Below are 26,404 nucleotides of genomic sequence, written 5' to 3'. Positions count from 1 at the left end.
TACATTTTTGAAATCCACATTAAATTCCCTATCCAGTAACCGAAAAAAACACTACAAAATTTGTTACAGTACCCAAATTTTATACCCATCACTTAATAAACTTCTGAATATGTAGAAACTTGAGTGTGGCGCCTTCACCATTTGTCAGGAGACTGACTGTCACAATTTGACCCAAGAATTTTGACCTCAATTATATGCGTGATTTTTGTGTCATAGAAACCAGCAAAAATATAATATAGTACAATTTCACGAAATTTTGCCTAAAACTGGTATTTCTGAGACCTTAAATTGTATTTTAAGGGTTTTTTTGTAGTTAAGGGCCTAAAAAATCATCTACACTTTTAACAAACTTGTTTTCGTGCATTGTCTCTACTATTTCTGATTTTTCCAGAAAAGTTGTTTAACCTTTGAAGCTGTCTTAGTAACCGAGTTAGGAGCTGTCAAACAGTTGACAGTGAAACAACACACAGAACCGTATTTAATTTGTTTTTAATGCAGCTGCTTAGAAACCTACTTACCAGCGTAATCAACAGTAATTTCATCTTTGACAGGCTCAAAACACCCCACCATTCCCAAAACGAACCCATCCTCGGTAGCAAAGTACTCCAAGCAAAAATCCTCGTAATCCACCAGTCCTAGAGAGTAATTAGTCACAAAAACCCCACCATCAACGAAGTAAAAGTCCGGTAATCGAAAGTCTTGAGGTATTTTCGTGGTGTTTTGAGTTGTTTTTCTTGGGTTACAGGCTAGTTTATCAGTGAAAATGGCTGTATAATTCCAGGGGGTGTCCTCTCCAGGTACCTCCACACACTTTCCAATGACATAAGCATAACCTTCCATGCAACACTTTTCGTAGAGTACTTCACCCTGACTGGTCACTATAAACAACACTAGAAGGAGCAGCTTCATAATGTTTAGTCGATGATTAGCGTCAATTAACTGAAATTTTTCTTCGGCTTGCCACTTTAATCTAGCGGGGTGGCAATAACGTTTGATTGATACATTTAAGGGGGTAATAAAACCAGTCCATAAAGATTGATGACGCCTGGACACTACGGGAAAGTCGCGCACCTGAACACTACACTAAACACTCCTCCAGCACAATGTTGTCGCTACCATATAATTCAAGATTAGTACAATGTTTAATTGTCAGTTCACATACAACATTGTTTACAATAAAACGATAATTAAAAGATTTGGTTCCTCATTTTTAAACAAACAGCACATGGCTTAGTTTTTTTGCTAATTTTCCTAGTGTTTTTCGAAGGGTACAATTCAACCGGCTACAAGTAAACATTCCAATTGTTTACCCAACCATATGGCACCGTTTTATGGGCCCATAAAAAGCTAATGATGGAAATCCATCCAATTATAAAGTGGAAACGATTATTGAAACAACCGGGACAAATAGAAGGGTTCTTTGCTGATTAAAGTGGAGTTTTATCGTTGCATTGGACGCCCCAAAATTTTGGTTTCCATTAATTTTTTCTGCTTACTCAGTGGCATCCTCTGACAAAAAAATCAAAACAACCATCATCCAGTGGTTTTGTCACAAAACATGTTTTTGGTCGCATTTGTTTTGACACAGCAAGAGCGAATTTGACGTCACGATGACGTAATTTAACACAACCATAATCGAACCCAAATTACGTCATTTGACACAACTCGAAAAGTTTTGTCTCCATCACGTGATGTGCTTTTACAATTTCAACTGTGTAAATGTCAACAGTAAAGATGACATTTTCCGGGTCACATGACTGTTGTTGGCATGTATCCTCTTAACTTTACAGTGTTGCCGGCTGCACTTTGAAATTGTCACGAGCACGTTAAACCAGAGTATGGTCCTCTTTCATTCTATGCCAAATAACTCCTTTGTTTGCAACATTTTGTATAGACATTTATACGTCTATGAACAGCCAAAGAAATGGGCATTCCAAAAATATTGATTGTAGGTTTCACGGTTTGGCCGCTAGGGGGCTCCGAAATCAACTAAAAGCAAGTTTTGAATACAGTCAAAGCCATAAATGTTGTACCTACACCAGAATTTACTTGAATCCGGTCTAAAGTTTTTTTCTATTCAAATGTAACTAATTACGTACTTGTATAGTATAGTCAATGTCAAAAAAAAACTTAATCTCTTGTATAACAATTTTTAATGGGTCACCCTGTATACTTTCTGACCATTCGATTTAGCTTGTCAAGACCTAAAATATGTTAAACAAAAAGTGTACTCTTTCTGAGATATTTAAGGTTAATTTTGGTCTTAACCTCCCTAAGGAGTTGGTTACAAATTGACGTTAGTGCTTTCCAAGCTACAAAACTCAACTATTTCAAATGGGACACCCTGTATATTTTTAGGTCAGTTGATGCAGCTTTTCAAAGCCTTCCTAAAGATCTAAAAATATGTTGGAAAAAAACTGTACAGTTTCCGAAATATTTAAAGTTAAAGTGCCCATTTCCTTCACAGCACTGCTATCAGTACATTTTAATTGGGACACCCTGTATATCTTTCTCAATTTTCGTGACTAGTTCAAGCACATTCTGAACCTCCACTAAACGGTCGTGAAACGATAAGAGGTAGTTAAGAATGTGCTTGAAACAGGAAACAGATACAATTCCTGACTATTTGCATGAGAATTTTTTTGCGTTAAACGCTCTAAAATGTTTTACTTTGTGTCACGTGACCTGATGTATACGCGTCATTACACTCTACTTTGATTTTCACTATATGGATTATCCTATAGTGTTTTTCCAGGCTTTCAATAATAATTGGAAACATATGTAGTTTCAACAACGGCCTGGTTGTCGCCTATATTAGGCCAGGATAACATTGTGATTAGTTGCCGACTACTCTATAGTAACAGCCAGGCCGGAATTTTTTAGTGTTAACTTTATTTAGGTTAACTTACCAACTCTGTCAATTCTGCTGCCCTGCTTTACATCAGGAAGTACACAAACGAGCGCAAACAGAGCACTCTCGTTCACGTTTTCGGACAACAAAAAGTCAAAACAGTAGTCGGGAAAGTCGTGGAATTTTCCCTCCTCGTCGACCCCCGTTAAATGTAGCAGGTTCCCTCTCAAAACTAGTGTAAATTCCTTCTCACCTATCAACACTGGTACAGGTTGTTTAGGTTCACGACAAAACCGTTCATCGGAATGGACTAGGAACACTCCCTCTTCTATAGCAAACCAGTTTTGCAACTCCTCACTCAACCTCAAATCACTTAAACCGTGAGGCACGCAATCCTCAATCAAACCCTGGTTGTCTTCGCAACACCGTCGAAAACACAATTTGTCCTCACACCAATAATCGTCCACCTCAAAATTGAAATTCCCCAAAGAAAAATTGGCACTGACAGGGCGGCCCAAAAAAACCAGGATTGCCGCGAACCAGAACAACATGTTGGCGTCCGGAAACTCAATCGACCGACAGTCTGGAGAACGCGGAGGCTCTTCTAATTATAAAACCGCCGGTTATTGTAAATTGTTTGGCTTTTTGTTATTTCTACTCAGCTTGCCGATGTTTCCACTCTATGATAGATCGTTGCTGTACAAATATACAGTGGGGGGCCCCCAGCAATTTGTCCGGGATGTTGTAGTTTGGATTATCCAGATCTCTTCCATATGTTATTGATTGTTTGACAAAAACACGTTTTGTTTCTAAATGGGACACCCTGTATTTTATCGCGGCATTTAATTGCGCTTACAAAACCACCCACAATATGTAATGCAAAATGGGTTTGGTTTCTGAGATACAGGGTGATTGGTTACATTTGCTTTTATCCTTAACTATTCACTTTTTCAAAAAAATGTCAATTACGAGGTATATTGAACCGCTAAACTGTCAAAATAACAGAGTTATGGGCTGTCAAAGTGAAAACTGTCAAATTCAAACTTTACAGCAAACCAGTCAGTTTTAACAGTAAATAACTCGGTTATTTGACGTTTTAGGTAAAAACGCTATACAAGGTGGTCAAAAGAGAATTTCAAGGGCTACAAATTGGTATATTGAACCACCCTGTAACTGTCAAAATAACAGAGTTATTTACAATACAATAGAGTAGTTTGCAGGGTGATTCATTGAATTTTTAACATTCTGGTAACTTGTTTAATTTTTATTTTATCAAAAAATTACCGAATATGAATCTTGTAGATATTTGCGTCTACTTTATTCCTAGATAATACATCAGTATACAGGGTGTCCCAAATTTGATCAACAAACCTAACTTATAATTGTTCAAATGAGATGACCAATTTTTTATTCGATTTTCGTAATCTACGTCAAATTCTAGGCCTACTTGATGTAAAAGCAGAAATTCCCAATTTGAGTAAAATTTTGGTGCACTTTTCCAGAAAATCGTCCATAACTCGCTTATTTGAAACACCCTGTATAAAACCACTGTATAACAAAAGAAAGCTAATTAATCGGGCTATCACGTGACGTTGAGTAGACTCGGCTAAGTTTCCCCGTTTAGAAGCCAGAGGGAGTCAAAGTTGACTTTTGTTTTTTGCAGTTTTAGCTCAATATTTCAGGTTAGAGGTCTGAAACTTTTACCACAAATGCACCATGGGATGCAACCTTCTATACACTTTTTCGGTACCATGCACCATCACTGCATTCAAAGCAGCTTTTGAATGGGATACCCCGTAAAGCATTACGTCATTAAATTACCGAAACTCAGGGTTACAAAATCATCCAAATAGGTTTCTGGGATATTTACTGAGAAATTGCAATGTTTCAAACTTACCCAACGATATCCACTTGGGGTTTTCAATAATATGGTGCTGACTAACACACAATAAGCCCACCAGACGACTTTGGTTCCGAACCACTTTATCTTCCAAACAGTACCGATTCCAAGGAACCAACTTGGTTCTATTGGTCATAGGAAAAAACCGCAACAAATCCCCATTTCCCTGCAAAAATATTCGTTCACTAGTCATAGTGAACAAGCGCCGATCATCAGATTCACAGTTATTAGCACTGATCACTTGAAAATCAAACTCTTTAGTAATTTCAGTTCCATTGTACACTAAAGGGTTGAAAGTGGATTGATTGCTAAACACGCAAAGTTTGTTCAGGAAGTAGTGATTGTGAGGACAACACTTTCGTACACACTTGTCACATGAAGAGTTTGTTACAGCACTAGCGCCGTAAAACACCAATAACAAGCAAATTAGTGTTATTGGCATGTTGTTATTCACAAAACTAAGAGGATGTGATGATTTCAATGGAATTCCACCTACTCCTACTAATAGTGACCAGATAATAAAATTTGCATGTCCTTTATTGGCTGTTTTAAAGAATATTCAGCTATTAATTCGATTGATAATGATAAAATTTGATATATGCACACATATCCGAGCATACAGAGCGATCTAGGTATATCCAGAATTGTTAACGCAAAAACCACTTAAAATCACATCAAACTGATGATTTCAAAAAATCGTAAAAGTACTATTTTTACCACAAAACCTCCATAAATCTCCAGTTTAAATTGTGAGGAATTCAAATTAGCAGCTTACTTGGGACACGCTGTACTAAGCGAATTCAAAATGGCTGACATTTGTTAGTCTCTAGGGGCGGAAACATGAAATATAACGGTTGCACGAGGGAAGTTCCACAGAGATGGTAATTACTGAAACATTCCTAATGTTAAACGGAAAATGTGGGTGGTTAATTGGAAAATGCAGTCAAAACAAACAATAATTGGTTTGTCTAATTTTTGCATACAATTAAATGTGTTTTTAAGTGGAATAGTTAGAAACAATTTTCTCATTAAAATTACATTTTCAGGGAATGGAAAAATGATGATGTTTTTCTATATTTAGGTTAGATGTGGTCTAACCTAGTCTAAACAATGCAAATTCAGTGTACACGGTGATTCAATAAACCCAAGTTGTAGCCTAAAAATCGTTTTTTTTGACAACCCTATATGGCGTGGAAATGTGCCAAATTTCAAGGCCCTAATTATAAATTTTTACTCAGACAGCTGTCACTTACGTCATAACTGTCAAAATGTCACATTGTTGCTTTACGAGTGCAATGACTATTTTGACTTTTGTTGTCTTCCAGACGACATTTCAGAAGATCTCCAGGGAACAATTTAAAAAATATATCAAAATACCGTGATTTTAGCTAAAGAATACGTCCCTGAATGACTTGTATAAGACACACCCTGTATAATACCTACAGCTGTGTTGCCTTGTTCATTATGCAAACACGTGTAACATTGATTACTAATAACAATTATTGATTTAAATAATTATTCGTTATAAGATTGACCTTAAAAAATGTTTCTCTGAATTTATGCTTAATGAAATGGGTTGATGGCCAAAGCATTCATTTTTACAAAGCACAGAAAAATATACAGGGTGATTCAAAGTTTAGGGTATTTATTTTAAGGTTTAAAAACAGTTCATTTATGTTCATAACACTACTTGATTTCACATATACAGAGTGTTGAAAAAATAAATGGTTGACACTTGAAACGTCATCATCGTGTAGATTGTAGAGAATTTAATTCAAAAAATCTAAATTTTATTAAATAAAGACAGTTTGCTCATATCTTCTTTATTTAAGGAGCTAAAATTTTTCTAAAAAAATGGGGTTGTAGGGAATTTAATTTTGTAAAAAAAAGCTAATTTTACTTTTTTGTCGTTTCTGATCGCCTAAGGGAGTTATTGACTAAAAACTGCGTTAAAGCACCAAAGTCTCCAAGTGTCACTGCACCAACTGTTTCAACATCTCGTATCTCCTTTATTTAAAGAGGTAAAATTTTTCTAAAAAAATGGGGTTGTAGGGAATTTAATTTTGTAAAAAAAAGCTAATATGAGTTTTTTGTCATTTCTAGTCACCTAAGGAAGTTATTGACTAAAAACTGCGCTAGAACATCCAAATCTATAAGTGTCACTGTACCAACTGTTTCAACATCTCGTATCTCCTTTATTTATAGAGATAATTAAAAAAAAAAAAAATGTGATTGTAGGGAATTTAATTCTCTAAAAAAAGAAAATTTTAGTCTTTTCTTTCTTCTCTTTTTTTCACCAGCACCTATCTTACACTGTTACGTCACGCTATATTACTTTGATTTTTGATATAGAGCATTTGGTGTAAAGCTGATGAACTTTGAGTAATTTTTTGAATGTAGCAAAAATAAACGAGACTAAATTTAGCCTGGATTGTCGTCATTTTAGTTAAGTACTGTTAATTAATCTGAAGGAGAGACCACTTAAATAACTAATTATTTATTCCAAACATATTTAAAAAAATCTTACCAACACAAATACTCAGTCTGTCGGATTGGTCAGCATTAAGGTCAGCTACTAAATCCTTCCTCAAACAAACCGCAATTCCTGGAATGTCATTATAATTGACATAACAAAATTCTTCAGAAGAAAACCACAACTTTACAGGTTTTAACTGATCAACTTGTAGGGTTATGTTGTCCTTATTGAAAATTACCGGATTGTTTGGGTCGTTTAGCAACACTTTGACACTGTAATGGCTGTTGTTACAGCTTTGATTGTACATAATACCAAAATCGCCATTTACCAAAAATGGATGAGAATTTGGTTGGTGTAACACCGGCTTACATTCTGTTGAATCGTTCTTTTCATCTTCAACAAAAACACTGTCTTCAGCACAACACTTTCTAATGCACATTTTTGTTTGACACACGCCATTTTCTGTCACTACAATGCTGAAATTCACTAGCACTAGTGCAGTAACCATTAGTATGGTAAATGATACCATTCTGGTGGGTTTAGTGGATTAGACTGTGGGTGATTCGCGTGTATCAGAGTGGGAACGTCTGTTAATATACGCTAATTAAATGCATCCTATTTTAAACTAATTTATTATTAGAGAATCGACCACTTCATCGATGTAAACGTAACTAAACATATAAATCTACAATTAAAACATCACGCAGTGTCCTTGATGGTGGTTTTCTGTATACTGATAGTGAAAACCAAGATATGGTTTCCTATGTAATCGAGTAAATGGTTGAGGAACCGTCAAAAGCCTACTTATACCAATCTATAGTGAAAACCACAATACAATAATACGACGTAACGTTTGTTTGAAATTTATGATCGATTGCCAACTAAAAAAATACGAAACTTTTCACTTAAAGTGTGTTTTTATTATAGTTTGGATGATTTGTTACACGTATCGATTGATTGTAATTAGAAAATTTTGTAAAATAAACATCCAACCATATTTGATAAATCGTTTGTTAATAAAAACAATATACAGAGGTTTTTAGACGTCTATTGTCTTGTTTTGTCTAGAAAAATTCGTATTTTAATATATTTGTAATAGTTTTATTGTCATTTGAGATATTAAATCATATTAAGAAGTACAGAAGGACACGTAGTCACGTGATAGCCCCCACTTTGACAGCCCAGAAATTTGACACATGTCACTGTGACAGTGCAGACTTTTTTATTGACTTTAATAGGCCGTTGTTTTGTTTGACAGTTACAGGGTGGATTTTTTTACTGAATTGTATTTAAAGAAACCGACGTTTTGACCACCCTGTACAATTTTTAATAAAAAATTCCAGTGCCCTTGAAAACACAAGATAAAACCAATAGTTCAAGTTGCACTCTGTAAATTTGACAATAACTTTGGCTATGTGACAGTTACAGGGTGGATTTTTTTTATCAGGTAGGTACAACCCTACTTAGGTTAGGTTACACTCAAAATTTTACTCACCAAAAACCAAATCTAGTCCATCTCTGTCCTGCCATTCTTCGGGGTAACAAAGCAAAACATCGGGTTTACCATCGATGTCCCCAAACAGTACATGGTACTATCAAACGCTCTTATTGGGTCAAAATTTGACATCGTTAATAAATTGTTTTCGTGCAGTACCATTCGATTTTCGGCCACTGTTAGAAAGAGCTTGTGTAGGACCTTTTGACAGTCACTGGTGTTTTGCATTATGCTGTTTTCAGGACAGCATTTTCTGTAGAGTAAAAAAGTAAAGTAAGTAGAGTAAAAAATCCTGGAAAGCTCATTATTATTGCTAGCTTGATAAAACTGACTAACTTGTTTACAAGAACGATACTAAAATTACTAAACTTACACAGTGGGAACGGGAAATACAGGAATGGTGATAAGAACACACAAATTTGCAGTATGACCTCAATTTTGTGGTGTTCTCGGGAAATTAAGTGGTTAACTTGCATACAGAAGGTAATTTGTTTTTTTTTCCTGTTTAGTGTCATTTCGACAAAATAATTAAATTGCCAGCAGAGTTAATGTTTGAAAATCTGTCAAATTTGACAATGAACTTTTTACGTTAACAAATTGGCCGCTAGAGGGCTACAAGTGCACTAGTGTCATTTGCTTTACCAAAGTCCCCAAGCGATACTGCACCAATTGTTTCAACAGATCATATCTCCGTTATTTAAACAGGTAAAATTTGTATACAAAATTGAGGTTATAAGAAATTTAATTCTCTAAAAAACTGTTTTAAGGATATTTTATTGTATCTGTTCGCCTAATTGGTCCAAAATTGCACCAACATTTTCAAGTGCAACTGCACCTACAGTTTCGCCTAAAGAAGATATTGGCCAGAAACTGTTTAACTCTATAGGACCTGGAGATATTAATTTTTGCAATAATTATAGTCTAGTTTATATGGTAATACATGAGAAAAATGACTTAAGTATCACGTGATGCTTGATTAGAGAAACTTTACGAACAATCACGTGACGCCAGAGAAACAATTTACAAAAAATGAAATTTATTAATAAACAACAATAATTGCTTTTTTAATAATTTTTGTACTGAACAGAATTATTAATACTTAAAAAAAAATAACAATAAAATAAATTTAGCTAAAATCAAATAATAACTGTGGTTTACACTAATCAATCTCTCATGCTCTCGTCATGTTTATTGCTACTAATCACATTTCCATGTTTTATGTAGCTTTATCAATATATGAGATAAAACTACTTTACTTTTCTGAGTCATAAACTGTGTAACACCAATTAATTTATAATTTAAAATAATCATTATTAAGGCTTCCATGCAGGTTTAGGTAGGTCTTTGTCTGAAGCATTGGACATTCTTCCTGTACTGGTTTTTTTCTTAGTTCTGTTCGTATCTGTCACTGTCAGGGGTTTCCTAGTCGAAGGACCTGCAACTGCTTCTTCGCTTTTCTTCTCTGGTGGTTTTTTCGATTTGAAACTTTGCCTAAATTTATAAAGCCTACTTTTGATAGTGTCTGACTTTTTCTTCGGTTCTGACTCATTCTGTAGTTTTTCCACTTTCGTCATCATCATCTTCAGGTTCATGTGTATGTCCAGGTGATGACCGCGATGTTCATGAGGTTTAAAGTAGAATTTTCTGGTCATGGTGGAGATCAGCAATGGCTGGTAGTTGTAATCGTCTTGGTTGACGGTGGTAAGTGAAAAAATGTCTTCTTTGTCACCGTATTGCTCGATGGCATCACGTAGTTGTGATAGAAGGTCATCTCTTTCTGTTTACAGAGAGAGAGAAAAAAATGCATTTTGTGGATTTGCTTGTGTTAAACGCATTACTTTTGTCATATTGGTCCTGGATGATCAGCACGTCTGCCTCTGAAGGAGTGTCATAGGATGATTTCCAGTTTACACGGATTATCGAGTCTCTTTGCACTTTTGTTGTGGATACTATCTGGAAATATAAGTCAATAAATATGACGCCATCCAGTGTTCAAACAATGCAATCAATGACTTTTAAATGGAAACATTTTTGGACCAGGTACATTTAATTGTTTTTCTACGTCATTAACACAAAACAAGATAAAAAAAAAACGGTTATCAAGGTAAACAATAGTCTAACTTATCTAAAAATGAGAAAATGTTTGATGTTTTTGGGACTTTTTCCACAAAAAGAAGTAAAATCACTAACCAACTCAATGATGGAGGATGACGTGGTTTAGTTCATTTTTTATTTGTTTTTGAGCAAACTTCATAAACTTTATATCGACTAAACCACGTCAGCCGTGTCAAGTACTAATACACTCTGTATTTAGCCACTTCACAATTGTTTTTTTTTAGGGTCATATTAATAATAATTCCTTGAAACTTAAGGTACTTGTTATTATTACTCCTCGATGCTTACTTAAGTTTCAAGGAATGATTATCAATATGACCCTTAAGTTTAGTTTAAGAAGAGATTATTTAAGTTTAGTTTTTTTGTTATTTTGCCCCTAATGTGTCACATTCAAATCTCAACCTAGCTTAAGTGACACTTAAAACAGACTTGGAAATGTCGTGGCATAAGAAACTCAAAATCAAAACATTAATTCTACAATTTTTCGCAGTATACGGGGTAATTCAAATTCGGGGATCTCAGAAACTATAAGAGATACGAAAAAGTTTAAATTGGGGCAACGTTGCGCAATTTAAAAGTTACAATAATTCAAAAATTGAAAAAATGCCATTTTTGTAAAAAGTGCAATTTTGGCAATTTTTTATTTTGCTCCAGGAGGGTTCCAATGCACAGCAAACAGCATATTAATACCAAAGAACCTCAAATTAGGTAAAATAAGTACAAAAAAAGCACTTTAAAATTTTTCTATTTTCAAAAAAATTTAAACAATGTGGGGGTATTGTTAGGTTAGGTTAGGTTAGGTTAGATTAGGTTAGGTTAGGTTAGGTTAGGTGAGGTTAGATTAGGTTAGGTTAGGTTAGGTTAGGTGAGGTTAAGTTAGGTTAGGTTAGAGGCCAGTTTCGGATCATTTTGTAGTATTTTTTGTCCTTTTTCTAATGGCGTTTTACAAAAATCTCTAAGAGTTCTCCCTGACTGTACCAAATTTTGTAGTCTTTTTTTAGGTTATTAGATAGGAAATTTAATGAGGATTCCAAAAATGTGGCTAAAACAGTCATTTTCTCACTCCAAGTGAGTTTTACTGGCGATTTTGTCCTTGACAACTGTGTTTCTGGCAGTTCAAACTTTGACACCGCTTTTTTACCTGACTGTACCAAATTTTGTAGTCTTTTTTTAGGCCATTAGATAGGAAATTTAATGAGGATAAATGATAAAAAATAAAAAAGTTACAATCTTTCAAAAAAGAACAAAAAAAATTAATTAATCATTGATGATGATTATTTGAAACATTCCCTAGACATATCATATGATCGTAGGTAGCTAATGAATGGAGCTATCACGTGACGTTGAGCGCGCACTGCTAAGTTGTCCCGTTTGGCCGCAAGAAGGCGTCAAATTTGATTACCTTTTTACCGACATTTTGCTAAATCTCTCGAAAACGGTTTGAGTGAGCAGTATGAAATTTTTACCATGTTTGCTCCTCAAAGAGACGCTTTTTTTATTAAATATAACATTTTTCCATACAATAAAAAAAAAAACAGCTTTTTGACATTTGTATAGGCGATACGTGAGAATGCGCGTTTGATTATAGTATCCTAAGTTTCGATTGGATTGGTTCTTCAGGAACATATGTGCATGTTATCTGTTAACTTTTAGATATGGCAAGGGGAAATTGCATTTATAGTAATCAATAAAACGTTTTTGCTTACCTGAAAAATAAATATTTTTGGTTTGTTCTTCAACTTTGGACACTTCTTTGTGGTGAACTCTTTCCAAATATTCGTTATTTCCTTAGCGTTGTAGCATACTTTAGCAAAAACCACCAAAATTCCTTGGTAATCGCCTATGTCGATTTTTTCCTTAACTATTAATAAAAAATCAGATAAAATAATGATGAATTTTCTGGATTAAATCCATAAATTGCTTACCGTTTTGCAACCATTCTGAATTGGCAGTAGTGTACATGTCCTTATCGTTTATGTCAGTCTTACTGACCTCAAATCCTAATTCCTCTAAATAGTTGGAAAATTCGTTTGCTTCTATATCTTCACTTTCGCTCACAATTTCCACTAAAAATCCCCCGTTTCCATCCCGCTCAAACTCATCAGGAATTATATCGATTGGGGGTTTCAATGCGATTTCCTCCCAGTCAATTGTTACGCTTTTCTTCTGAATACTTTTAGCGTCCATGACGGTAATTCTCTGTTTGCTGTACACTTTCATATACACAAAAATTGAAATTTTTATTGTTTGATAAGATTAGATTAGACAAATGCATATGGTGGCATTGGTCGATAAAAAATCGATTTGAAATTTCACTGTAAGCCAAAGTGCAATTGCGTGACAAACCAAGGAGAAAACTTTCTATTACACAACGTTGTGCTATTCCACTTTGGTTTTGGCTATAGTCACTTTGTGGTTGTTTTTACGGGGAACTTTTTAAAAAAGGATTGTGGGTAGTTTAGATATACAGTGTGTCCAGGATAAGGGACTCTTAGGTGACATTGACAGAACGAGATCTTACCGTTTGGCCACTAAAAGGTGGTAAAGTTGATTACAAAGAAAATACACTTTGAAAACTACAGACAAACAAACCACTAAAGTTTGACTACATTTGACTAAATTACAATAATTATTGAATTTATAAGTCAATGACTCAACTGTGCAAGTCTCATATCTCAATTATTATCTATCACAGATAAGGTATATTGTTATTAAAATATTGTATTAATGTGCAATATTTAGTAGTGTTTTTTTTATTAAAGTATGGCACAAAACCGAATTCAGCGAGATGCTAAGGGGTTTTTCCCTTCAGTACCACACCCACGTGCAACCAATCAAAAGACAAAAATGGTTTCCAATAATTCAGGTACCAGTCAAATATGTATAATGCGTGTCAAATAAGTTTCTTTGTTTGTTCTAGGTGTGGCACTATTCAAAGAGCGAACGCATTTCAATTTAGATTACTTTGAGTACCCAAGACTCGGTACTGATCCTGGTAAAGTACTGATTTTTAATCACGAAACCTACGATGATCCTGATGTGTCCCCTAGACCAGGCACCAGACGAGATGTGAATGAAATCATCCTTTCCTTGCAACGGACTGGTTTTAACATCCACGAGGATGACGTGATGACTGATTTAACTGAAAAACAGATCAGGGACAAGCTAACCAATGGTATGTCACTCATTTAAACTAGCTTTTAGCTTTATTAACTGACATTCCTTAGTTCTGGATGATCAACACAGCTTAGACAACACCAACAGCTTGATCGTCTTCTTTCTAACTCACGGTGAGGAACATGACGAGCTCCACGTCAAAGACACTGTGATCAAGTGCAGCGACATCTGGAAAAAGTTCAACAAATGCAAAGCGTTGGAGAACAAACCGAAAATGTTTGTCTTTCAAGTAAGTAGCTTCCAGTTCTTCCACAGTTTGGTTACCACAACATTAATTGCAGGCTTGTAAGGGTGACTACTATTCCAAAATTCACACTACCAGAGATTCGGCCCATTTAATCGATCTGGAACCGTTCACGGTCGAACAATTAGACAAAGACATGCTCATTTTGTATTCAACTTTGGAGGGAAACCTATCCTTTAGGGACCCCAGTGCGGGCACTTGGTTGATCCAGGAATTATGCAGAAACATAACCTCGTACGGAAGAAGAGACGACATGATCAGCATAGTCACCAGAACAATTAAATGCGTTTCGGGGAATTATTTTATTGAAGACGGCATAAAGCAGATGCCCATCTTCGTATCCACTTTGTCCAGAAAGTTCTATCTCAACCGAAACAAAGACAGGGATTTGCTGTTAAAAGTCAAGAAGGACCAGGAAGAGATTCTGGAAAAATTGAAACAGATTGCCTCGTAAAGATTTTCTTTTATATTATTTTTATTGTAATAATCTTCTTTGAAATTATTTAGCATAACAATGAAGTCATATTTTGTCTGGGACATTACATGCAATATATTTATATGTATATCCAGAATCAGTAAAATTAATAATATAATTAGTAATGGGCGTAAACTTACCGGTAAGGTAAAGTAAAATTCAATTTGATTTGTAAAATAAAATATTTACTTTACCGGTAATTTACCATTACTTAAATATAATAAGTAATTTTGAGTTTAGTACTAATAGTCATCTATCAGTCATTGCACACACTACAATCAAAGTTATTTACTAATAGTGTAGTTTGCAGTTTGTGCGTATAGGGGGCGCGTTAAATTTTGTACAGAAATACTGTACTAATGTTGGTTGCTTGTGCTAGTGCGGTGAGTGTTGTTTAGATGGCGCCAGTTATCATTTCTGCTGTCTTAGCAGGCAACGATTCAACGCCGTTCCTGCTGCGCATTGGCCGGAGCTCTGGCTGGGTCATAGGCGCTCGTCGCTCCATCTTGAGTAGTTTCTAGCTTGTGTGCGGTCCGGGAGTGCTAAAAAGTGCGTTTTTAACCGATGTTTATCATTTAAAGTGCATGGAACGCGACACAAAAATGTCTTCGAACAACACGCCGAAACAATCGACCACTCAACGGATGATACAAGGTCAGTGCAACAATTCGTTTTAAATGGGGGGAAACGTCTTCGCGCACAATTGATTTTCCTAGGCGCCATGACGAAGAGCTATCGATTCGCATGCCGCCCGTTTCCTCGTGCCCCTTTTTTGGACGGTTTACTAGACTGGTCCTCCATTTTATTTAGTAGACAAATCTGGGGAGACCTCCCCACCCTCCACCTTCATTTGTTTAGGTCCCACCGTGTCCTCTCTGGTAGAACTGTCAATTTTTCGGTGCTCGTCCTGCGACATGCACACGCAACGTTGCCAGCTTTAGCCGCCCGCAATGTTTATTATTGACATAAAAACCTAAAATACATTTTGGACGACGTTCAACGTTTTTTTTTCTCTATTAAATCGCCGCTTTTGGCCGTTTTGCTAGTTCACCTGTGTGTAGGCTACGCCGGTTAACCCGGCGCCCATATTTGACCTATAAACCGGCACACACACGTAACAGGTTGTCTTCAATTCTTTATGGGCGCCTTTAACGAGAAAGACGCCCACATCTGCCCTTTTTTCCATTGAATTTCAGTTTGTACACATGTTTTAATTGCAGGCTTAACTTGAATCAGATAAATTAAACTGGGATTAAGGAAGAAATTGAAGAAGAAGGGGTTTGTTATACTGCTTGAGTTTCACTGAAGAGAAAATGTCCGAAATAGTGTCCCACAGGTGCATACAACCGGAAACTAACAAAAATTACCTTGAAGACATGAAATGGATGCCATCTTGGAAAATATGTGTTACCTAGGAATTTTCACCTTACAAAAAATGCATTTTGCAAAGTTTGTGAATCTCCAGTATTTCTACAAGTCTAAGAAATATCAAAACCTTATTAATACAGATTTTCAGACTTAGAACAGTATTTGACTAGGAAAAAAAAAACGTTTTCTTCAAGTAAATGAAGATTGTGCTTTCCCAAAAACAAACACTTATCCCAGTGGTGGAAGATGTTTTTTACGGTCCCTAACGTTAGGGAGCATTAGCATAATAATGTCAAGTTACATGTGACAACTATCAAAAAATTGTTTTCATGAAGCTCTAAAGTAAATTGAACGAAATTTACTACACATTTGTTTTCTGGTGAGTTAACTATGTATTGTAGCTTCATGGTTTACTGGGACGTATTTTGACAGTTCAATGACAGCAAATTTGTAGTCGTCAACATTACCCATAGAGCTAGAAAATTATTATTTATGTGTGCATTTTTAAAAACCTTGCTTTTGACCATTAACGTCGTTTTGGAGGTATTTACAAAAAAGCCCCAAGAAAAACGATCAAGTTTGGCGCCCTCTGGCGGTCAAACGGTAAGACATAGAGTAGCCCGTTCAACGTCACGTGATAGGCCCATTTATTGGCTATTTACGGTCCTTTAATATGTCTAGAATAAATCTTTTCACGTTTTAATGACAAGTAGCATCGCTTATAATTCGAATTCCAATGCAGTTCAGTGGGAAATCAGCATTTTCTGCTTGAAGTTAACCTACAGACCATAATTTGGTTTTTCAAACCATGAAAAATGACTTGGAAAGCTTCTGATTTGAATTCCAAGTCAATTGAGTGGAATTTCAGCATTTTCTGCTTGAAATTGACCTGCAGAAAATGATTTTGCCTTCTCAAACATTGAAAAAGGACTTGGAAGGCTTGTAATTTGAATTCCAACTATTCCAAGTCAGTTTTCAAGTTCGTTGACCGCAATTTTAGCATTTTCTACTTGAAATTGCCCTACAGAACCTAATTTTGGCTTTTCCAACTTTGAAAAAGGATTTGAAAAGTTTGTAATTTGAATTCCAAGTTAGTTAAAAGGACTTTCAGCATTTTCTACTTGAAATTGACCTAAAGACCCTAATTTTGGCTTTTCAAACCTTGAAAGTCTACACACTACAATCAAAGTTTAGTTGTCGATTAAGACAATAGTTCTGTTTTTGGATTCAAGAAAGTGTTACATCAGCACATATCTACGATATAGGCATAGTAGGAAGAGTGCCCCGGGTAAAACAAACGATAGAAATAAAATCTATTTTTACGCGTGCATCGGTTACAAACGAAACTGTTTTTGGCCCACGCATTTTTTGGATTTTTCGTTAGAATTTTCCTACATTTCGAAAATGCATTTTCGCTGGTTTCCACCACGAAATTCCTTATTCGGTCGGCCTTGAACCCATCAAAAACAAATTGGAAAAATACTTTCGATTCTTACGAAATTCATTTTTTTTCTGGTTGTCGTGAAAGTGTAAAGCTCGCTTTCGGATTACCATAATCTATAAGCGAATGTATCGTTAAGGTTTTCGGGGTCAACCGTATAATTTCAATCGATTTAGGATTATTTTACGAAAATGGATAGAGTTGCTAATCAATTTTTGTTAGCGGACTAGTAACAATTTTGTATTGTCGGACAAAAATTTAGCTTAAAGTACGCAGAATGAATTGCAAACAATGATTTTTTAACCAGTTTTCTGGATTTAGAGACTGAATAAAACATCTTTTCCCATTCAGTGCTGAAAATTATATCAAATGGGGTTTATTATTAGCAAATAGTGGGATTAACTACGTTCGTGATTTCGTAATTACCCCTAATCATTTAAGCTTGTTAAATAGTTAAACAATTTAATTGTTATGTACTAGTACATACTCTCTTGTGGAAGCCTTCAAAGAGTCACCAAGACTATTAATAGTCGATATAAGATCAATTCGAGTGTGTCGTAATAAACAAATAAAAGATTGTCACAATGTGTATGCAAATATTTATATAATTACGAGTGTTTAGTAAAGACGTCACCCGTGTAATGCACATATACGTTTTTTTTGATTATATAGTTGGGCAATTATTAGATAAGGGAGCGCTACGCTATAACCTCGCACACTTTATTTCCAGTCAATTTTACGTAAATATTGTAAATAAATAGAAGTTTGTTTTGTTTTAAAATAGGCCAGGATGCCAATTAAAGCATCTGTAATGTATTTCTTTGGGCCAAGTCGTACTGTTTGTCCGCTAGAGGGCTGCTGAAACTTCTCAACTTTCATTTTAAATTAACGACTCATAAAACACGATCCACTCATAAATTTACAGCTGGCAGTCAATATCGATTTCCTCTAACTTTCCTGAAGATGGAAACTTTTTAAACGATTAATAACCCCACTTTTCCCGAGAGCTGAAACGAGGCAACTTTGCATAGAAACTTTGTTCAACTCTTTTTCCAAAACTTTCTGAATGGGGGCTTTATCTTGTTACTCCTCTAGTCTAGTTAATCCGCAGTTTTTTCTTTGATCTGACCCATTTGGCAACAGTGTAATCTGTCGATTACTTGTGTACCCAGGGCTTAAAATTGTTTCTGTCCTGTCCTGTAAATGACGACGTAATCCCCCAGAAAGATCTCCCTAGCAACTTTTACGTTACACTTTAGGATTTAGTCTGACTGACGACTTTCTTCCCCCCCTTTCCCCTGCTCATCCGTAAATTATTACCGTTTTGGGTGAAAATTACATTTTTCGAGGGGAGAGTTGAGTTATTACTCCGGTAAAGGACAAGATAATCTTTTGAAGCCGCGTAAAATTGACTGAGTTTGTTTTGCAGCGGTGCCGTTTCCGCCCAGCCACAAAATGACCGTGGCCGAAGTGTTCGATCCGAAAACCGGCAAACCCAGACCGGATATCCTGAAGCAACATTTCGTTTTGGAGGGGCGGATCGATGAAACGGCCGCACTGCGCATCATCAACGAGGGGGCGCAGCTCCTGCGCGGCGAAAAAACAATGATCGATATCGAAGCACCCGTCACAGGTAAGTTTTTTCTACAAACCAAAATAGGAAACGTGGCAACAACTGCTCAAACCTACAATTGCCCAAAATTAGTTAGAAATGTCACCATTTGTACAGTTTGGCAACTATTTACTATTTTTCAGTGATGGGTAAATATTTCCTAAGAGTGGCATGACAAGTATGACATTATGTCACTTTGATAATACATGTAATGTGTTATATTATTTTTTTCCACTACCAACATGTTTTCTCTACCTTAATGTCTACTAAGACATATGAAATATACTTGACTTAACAGAGACAGATAAATTAGGTCTAGATAAATTTTGCCTGACATTTCTTGAAACTACGTGAAATTTCCTTTAAAATGAAGTGCAAGTCAATATTTTGACAGCAAATTCAAAATGGCAGGCTGGACGCCATTTTGTCTGTCATTTTTTGAAACTACCTAAAATTTTCTTTAAAATGAGGTGCAAGTCAATATTTTGACAGAAAATTCAAAATGGCGGGCTGGAATGCCATTTTGTCTGTAATTTCTTGAAACTACGTGAAATTTCCTTTAAAATTAGGTGCAAGTCAATATTTTGACAGAAAATTCAAAATGGCGGCCTGGAATGCCATTTTGTCTGTCATTTCTTGAAACTACGTGAAATTTCCTTTAAAATGAGATGCAAGTCAATATTTTGACAGAAAATTCAAAATGGCGGCCTGGAATGCCATTTTGTCTGTCATTTCTTGAAACTACGTGAAATTTCTTTTAAAATGAGGTGCAAGTCAATATTTTGACAGAAAATTCAAAATGGCTGCCTCGAACTGTCAAAAAATAATATAACTTTTTTATTTGTCAAGTTACAGTTGACGTCTCCGTGTCATTTTATGTGCAGTCGGTTTTTTGATATATCAAAAGATAAATAAGTCTCTTCATGTTATTATTTTGTTGTTACCCTGAATTTTCAATAAAAGGACCATCAAAAATATAGTTAATAGTGGAATAAACGTTATATTATCCACGGTTTATACAGTTACACACACTTACTCTATCTTGACACACGGTCAATAAAAGCTTCTATCTAAATCTTGGTTAATAATATACTATTATACATACATTTAATGCATATATGGCGCCATGTTTAAGTAGGAATGAGTCACTATTAAGTCCCCTAGAGATGAGGCATTGGAAAGTATTGATTATTTCTGGTTTTTAGATCCAATTAAGTCCTCTCACGTACAGAAGAATGTTTATTCCTCCCGTGGACCGTAAGCATAACTTTTCTATCAGTTAATTTACCCTTCCCGAATTTCGTGGATGGCAATCAAGGGTTTGTGTGTCCAGACTTCAAGGGTCAATAAGGGCCGGACTTTGCGTCTTAATAACGCCAGAGTTTGTCTTTTTTTCCGTACAGTTTTGAGAGTACTGAATACATGTCCACGGCACTATCATAGGAATCCGATCACGTAGCTGCCACATCCCTAGAAATTGTATTTTGGACAAATGGAGACGCCATTTTATATTCGGCGTGGGGTTTCGTTTTATGCTGGAAAAATGAATTGTTTGCTTTTTTCCTTGGAAAATGTATTCTTGAGTGGTTCGTTAAAATAAAACACCGTTAGCATTTTTATACGCCAACGATATTTAAATGGGTATGCAATTGAGCATGAATGTCAGCGAAAATGCATATTTCTACTTTGGAAGACATTTTAAAAGGATCATTAAGCGACTAACTATACGTTTAGTCGTTTTTGTTTAATGCATAATTAGCAGCTTGATTTTTAATATCGATACCAGTTGATCATTCTTCTCCCCCTGGAATAATTACAGGACTAGAAAATTAGGGATGTAAATGTGAAGTTAATTAATAAGCACACCGAATTAATTACGTTGTTCTGAAGGTCTAATAACACCTGGATTAACAGGGATTCTTGTTTCACCCAAAAATACCTAATTAGTACTAATATTACAGAAGAAACTCAATAATTTCCAAAAAAAAATTGCATCCAGCTGTTTTGTTACATTAAAAGCCTCGGGACACTCAATAAATCTGGTTAATCGTTGCAGGAACACTAGTGCATTAATTGGACAAGTGTAGCGTGCTTAATAGACCTATTCACGAAACGTCTAGGCGCCATTAACATAAACTAGTGGAAAAAGCGTCGTATTGCAACAGGTTCAGATCGATAATCGGTCACAGCCCTAGTGGAACAAGGAATGTCACTGTCATTAAAAAACACTAAAGACATCAATTACCTAAGTTTGTTTTAATAACAAATTAATGACCAGTGTGTAATTAATAGACATATAATCGTGAAAAAAAGCACAAAACTCTTTCAGACATGTCAAATATGTTACTTTTTCTTTTAACTGTTTTTAAAACTTTAAAAATTATTTTGAACTACTAGAGGAGCATTTGGAAGGTTTTTGGACAGTTTAAAGGGAATATTAAAGATTCTAGAATGCTTTAGAGCAATTTGGAAACTCTTAGACGGTTCTATAATCTTTTGGGAGCTTCTAGACTGTTTTGACTGACTGCTTTAGAAGCATTTTGGAGTTTCTGTACTGTTTCATAACCTTTTTAGACTACTTTAGGAGCATTTGGACAGTTTAAAGAGCCATTGAAGGTTCTTGACTGCTTTTAAGACATTTTAAAACCTTCTAGAAACTTTTAAACTGCTCTAAAAACTTCTAGACTGTCTTGAAATGTTTTGAGAGCTTCTAGACTGTTCAAAGAGACTTTGGACTGCTTTAGAAGCATTTTGGAGTTTCTGTACTGTTTCATAACCTTTTTAGACTACTTTAGGAGCATTTGGACAGTTTAAAGAGTCACTGAAGGTTCTTGATTGCTTTTAAGACATTTGAAACCTTCTAGAAACTTTAGGAAGCTTTTAAACTGATCTAAAAACTTCTAGACTGTCTTGAAATGTTTTGAGAGCTTCTAGATTGTTCAAAAAGACTTTGGACTGCTTTAGAAGCATTTTGGAGTTTCTGTACTGTTTCATAACCTTTTTAGACTACTTTAGGAGCATTTGGACAGTTTAAAGTGTCATTGAAGGTTCTTGATTGCTTTTAAGACATTTTAAAACCTTCTAGAAACTTTTAAACTGCTCTAAAAACTTCTAGACTGTCTTGAAATGTTTTGAGAGCTTCTAGACTGTTCAAAGAGACTTTGGACTGCTTTAGAAGCATTTTGGAGTTTCTGTACTGTTTCATAACCTTTTTAGACTACTTTAGGAGCATTTGGACAGTTTAAAGAGTCATTGAAGGTTCTTGACTGCTTTTAAGACATTTTAAAACCTTCTAGAAACTTTTAAACTACTCTAAAAACTTCTAGACTGTCTTGAAATGTTTTGAGAGCTTCTAGACTGTCTAAAAAGACTTTGGACTGTTTTAGAAGCATTTTGGAGTTTCTGTACTGTTTCATAACCTTTTTAGACTACTTTAGGAGCATTTGGACAGTTTAAAGAGTCACTGAAGGTTCTTGATTGCTTTTAAGACATTTGAAACCTTCTAGAAACTTTAGGAAGCTTTTAAACTGATCTAAAAACTTCTAGACTGTCTTGAAATGTTTTGAGAGCTTCTAGATTGTTCAAAAAGACTTTGGACTGCTTTAGAAGCATTTTGTAGTTTCTGTAGTATTTTGAAATCTTTTTAGATTACTTCAGAAGTATTTGGAAGGTTTCTGGAGAGTTTAAAAAGCATTGAAGGTTTATTTGGACTGCTTTTAAAGCATTTGAAAACTTATGGACGATTTTAGAAGACTGTCTTGAAATCTTTTAAGAACTTTTAGATAAGTTGAAAAGGATTTTTGAATTTTTCTGTTATTTTCGTCTTTTTGAAATGAGTGTGGTTAACGAATGTACCACCCTGTATAATGTATAATTCCCTGGCAGAGAACCAAAGTGGGTAAAACTTTATCTTTGGGCTGGCAAAAGTAACTTCCTCTCCTGAATAAATTAGGGAAGGTCCTTATTGATTTATAACCTCTTTTCTTCGACTGGAACGCGACAATTTAATATAAAACTCCCTCGGGAGTTTTGCAGTACCTCCTAATTAAAATGGCGGCCAGTGCGGTGGGGGGGGGGAGTTATAAATTAATTCCCCCTCCCCACCCATTAAAGTTTGATTTAAATGGAAGTTCGTGTGATCCGGAGCGGCCTTTTCCTGTTTGCGGGATAAAAACGAATAAATTTCGCGTTTTTGACGGCCAAATTGGCTTCTCATCGCGCTTTGGCCTCAAGGCGTGGCCCATAACACAGAAAAAATAATGCAAAATGCAAATCCGGAATGATAAGAATGGAAGATTGCGTGGAGGCAAACAAAAACTTATTTTGCCTTGTTGTTTCGATACCGATCTGGTGTTTAGTACATGCAATTCGCCTAGTTTCAATACACCTTGAAGGGAAAAAAAAACACCGGAAGAATACCGTAGTCAAGGTGTTTTCATAAAGACGAAGGGAACAATAGATTGTAAAATGCTTTTATTGTACCCAATTCAGTTTAAATATTTGATTTTACATTATTAACTTTGGCAAAAGTATTGAGAATGTAATACAAAAACTTGTTCTACGTCATTATGATTCATTTCTGTTTGGTAAGTCCTTTGTTGTTTTAATTAAAGCTTGTCACCCTGTATCCTTCCATGTGGTGGTTAGGTACAAACTTGGGACACCTTGTATAGCAGCTTTTTCTTGACCAATCACAAACTAGCCTTGTTTGGCTTGCGTAAAGAGAGAGTTATTTAAGATTAACTGGGTGACGTTGAAATAATTTGACATAAAAACTCTCATGACTTTGACGCCTTCTAGCGGCAAAACGGAGCAACTAATTAACCCAAGTTGGGATATTTTTGGAAAGCCCACACTCCGGACTATCTTTTCACTTCGATGGCATTTTGACGTCACTTGTCATATAACCGAGTTATTCAATGTCAAAGTGAGTGGTGTTAGACTTAAACTTTGGCGCCTTCTAGCGGCCAAACGGATGTAGATTTCGGCCTTTCAGAGATATTTGGTCAAGAGGGATCGTTAATAAACCTTTTTCCTGTCCCCCCACTTCAAATTGCTTTAATGGAAACAGTAGAGTTGGGTGGATTGCATCGATGTAACTGTCGACTAATTTTGCTTATGAAATGTAATTACTAAACGCCTGGGGGTGAACCAATTAAATAAACTAGAGGAAAATCCGTTTAAGTTTTGAGTCTGAAGATATAATTTGCTTTGAACGTAAAGGGGGGAAAATACAAATATTTTGCCCTTAATTACCACGTTTTGCAGATTTTAAGTCATAATTTAGTGTTTCACACTGTCGATATTTTTTGTTGGTGGTGGCGCTATTTATAAACTTAAACTGCAACAACTCTCTGAAAAGCCAATGGAGCTATTAAATTTGCTATAAATACTCCAAATTGCAGGCTCTTAAACTATTCCGCCACTCTAAGTGATTTTATCATGGTTGAGTGAGAGTTTTGCCGTTTATTTACCATAATTTTCGAATAATCAGAATATTAGTATAATTTTAGCTTCAGCAACAGTAGCGATTCCAGTCAGTTGATGGGGAAAATCGGGGTTTGTATCAGGAGAGAAAACCAAGATTTTTAAGAGCCTCCAGGGTGCGTATTCTTGAAACGAGGGAAGGGAGTTATCAAGAGAAAGACCTGGAGAATGTAACAGGCACCCATTATTGTCAGCTTCTTCTGTCACATTCTATCAACACTTAGGATCCTGGGTTCTACAGGTTTTTCTCTTGATAACTCCCTTCCCTTGTTTCAAGAATACCCACCTTGGGGGTTTTCTAAATTTTCTTGAAACCGCCTAGATAGTGCCAAACGTTTCTAAAACAGTCTAGAAGCTTTCAAATCTAGAAGCTTCCAGATGCTCTTAAAATAGCCTAGAAGTTTCTTAAAGCTTATAAAACAGTTTATATGCTTCTTAATGTTTTTAAACCACCCCAGAAGCTTACAGATGCTCTTGAAACAGTCTAGAAGCTTCCAAATGCTCTCAAAATAGCCTAGAAATTTCTTAAAGCTTCTAGAACAATTTAAATGTTTCTAAACTACCCCAGAAGCTTATAGATGCTCTTGAAACAGCCTAGGAGTTGCCAAAACTTTCTGAAACAGTCTAGAAGCTTCCAGACACTTTCAAAACTATCTAAAAGCTTTCAGATGCTAATAGAATAGTCTAGAAGTTTCTTAAAGCGTCTAGAACAGTTTAGATGCTTCCAAATGTTTCTAAAACAGCAGAAAAGCTTACAGATGCTCTTGAAACAGCCTAGAAGCTTTTAGAACAGCTTCGAAGCTCCTATAGCAAGCTGGAACCGTCTAAATCCTCTTCAGCTAGTCTCTCAAAAGTTTCCAGAATAGTTCGGCAGCTTTAAGATGCTTTAGAAACACCGAAAAACTTCAAGAAATATTTAGATGCTTCTAAATCCTCTTGAAAACCCCTAAAAGTTTCTAAAACAGTGTAAAAGCTTCCAGAAGCTTTCAAAACTATCTAGCAGCTTCCAGTCTCTTGAAGTAGCCTAGAAGCTTACTAATGCTCTTAAAACAGCCTAGAAATCTCCTTAGACCAATAGTTTCTAAAACTATCTAGAAGTGGTTTTTGAAATAACCTAAAAGCTTCCAAATCTTCTTAAACAGGGTTTTCACACAACGTCTAAAATAAAATTTAAAATTGCGTTCCGATATCGCTCCTAACTTGTGAAACGTCAAAATTACAAACATCAAACGTCAATCAAGTGGTGCGTTCCGTTTGTAATATCTCGTTTAATAATGACATTTATTGCGGTAGAAAAAACGAGACATTCGTGACAGGCGAAGGGGTGAAATTAATGACCTGCAGGGTCCGTTTATCACGGCCCCATTTTGTAAACTACACGATGTTCGTGCTGTTCGTCGATTTGACAGGGTTTCGAGGTCGTGTTCGGGTTATCACTTTATGAGTTAACGTCAACTGGGCAAATTCAAGGTCTCTCCTTAAAAATTCGTTAATTGAGAGACTCAAGTTAGTTAAAGTTGGTAAAGTCCTCTGTAAACTTGCGTTTACCACTCTAAACGCTTAAGGCTTAAAATCCCATTGAAAGTTTCGTTGTATTAAGTTTGCTTAAACGTCTTGACTGTAGACGTTGTTTCCAGACATCCATTTTTTGTCATTTTCCGTGTAAATTAAACGACTGCACTTGAGTGCGGTAAAATATCTAATTATACCCGGGTACGAGTAATGAAACCTCTCAATAATAGAATTATTGCTCGACACGTCGT

The 26,404-nt window shown here is 35.6% G+C and overlaps 4 protein-coding genes across 14 annotated transcripts in view; 2 read left to right on the top strand and 2 right to left on the bottom strand.

Annotated features, from left to right (window-relative positions):
• The window catches only part of LOC145734717 (G-protein coupled receptor Mth2-like), a 28,141-nt gene extending 20,251 nt beyond the window's left edge, over positions 1 to 7,890 (bottom strand). Inside the window, exon 1 of one of the 4 annotated variants that reach the window (XM_081988281.1) lies at positions 7,279 to 7,890. In XM_081988281.1, coding sequence (XP_081844407.1) covers positions 7,279 to 7,756 — 478 coding nt within the window. In that variant the 5' untranslated portion in view covers positions 7,757 to 7,890. Of the gene's footprint in view, positions 1 to 518; positions 1,120 to 2,909; positions 3,449 to 4,748; positions 5,209 to 7,278 lie in introns of those variants that run through there. The other 3 variants (XM_081988287.1, XM_081988279.1, XM_081988290.1) reach the window with 3 other exon arrangements.
• A 1,851-nt stretch (positions 7,891 to 9,741) lies between these two features.
• LOC145734750 (uncharacterized) lies at positions 9,742 to 13,453 on the bottom strand. The gene is made up of 5 exons (XM_081988348.1): positions 13,359 to 13,453; positions 12,763 to 13,050; positions 12,544 to 12,698; positions 10,561 to 10,675; positions 9,742 to 10,499 (listed from the first exon to the last, which is right to left on the bottom strand). Exons 2-5 carry the CDS (start codon positions 13,022 to 13,024, stop codon positions 10,036 to 10,038), a joined length of 996 nt encoding a protein of 331 aa, XP_081844474.1. The 5' UTR covers positions 13,025 to 13,050; positions 13,359 to 13,453; the 3' UTR covers positions 9,742 to 10,035.
• On the top strand, positions 13,396 to 14,830 carry LOC145734754 (caspase-3-like). Its single transcript, XM_081988358.1, has 5 exons — positions 13,396 to 13,537; positions 13,600 to 13,703; positions 13,758 to 14,012; positions 14,065 to 14,243; positions 14,296 to 14,830. Exons 2-5 carry the CDS (start codon positions 13,601 to 13,603, stop codon positions 14,710 to 14,712), a joined length of 954 nt encoding a protein of 317 aa, XP_081844484.1. The 5' UTR covers positions 13,396 to 13,537; position 13,600; the 3' UTR covers positions 14,713 to 14,830.
• Positions 14,831 to 15,165: 335 nt separating this feature from the next.
• LOC145734716 (serine/threonine-protein phosphatase 2B catalytic subunit 2-like) overlaps positions 15,166 to 26,404 on the top strand; it is a 31,698-nt gene continuing 20,459 nt past the window's right edge. For 5 of the 8 annotated variants that reach the window (XM_081988268.1, XM_081988267.1, XM_081988266.1 and 2 more), the window contains exons 1-2: positions 15,166 to 15,387; positions 18,972 to 19,175. In XM_081988268.1, the coding sequence (XP_081844394.1) occupies positions 15,318 to 15,387; positions 18,972 to 19,175 (274 nt within the window). In that variant the 5' untranslated portion in view covers positions 15,166 to 15,317. The remainder of the gene's footprint in view (positions 15,388 to 18,971; positions 19,176 to 26,404) is intronic. The other 3 variants (XM_081988270.1, XM_081988269.1, XM_081988271.1) reach the window with 2 other exon arrangements.

This window comes from Ips typographus, linkage group LG10, assembly GCF_016097725.1.
Source record: "Ips typographus isolate SLU linkage group LG10, UJ_Ityp_2.0, whole genome shotgun sequence".
NCBI classification, from domain to species: domain Eukaryota; kingdom Metazoa; phylum Arthropoda; class Insecta; order Coleoptera; family Curculionidae; genus Ips; species Ips typographus.
This window is presented reverse-complemented; position numbering and strand designations above follow the sequence as displayed.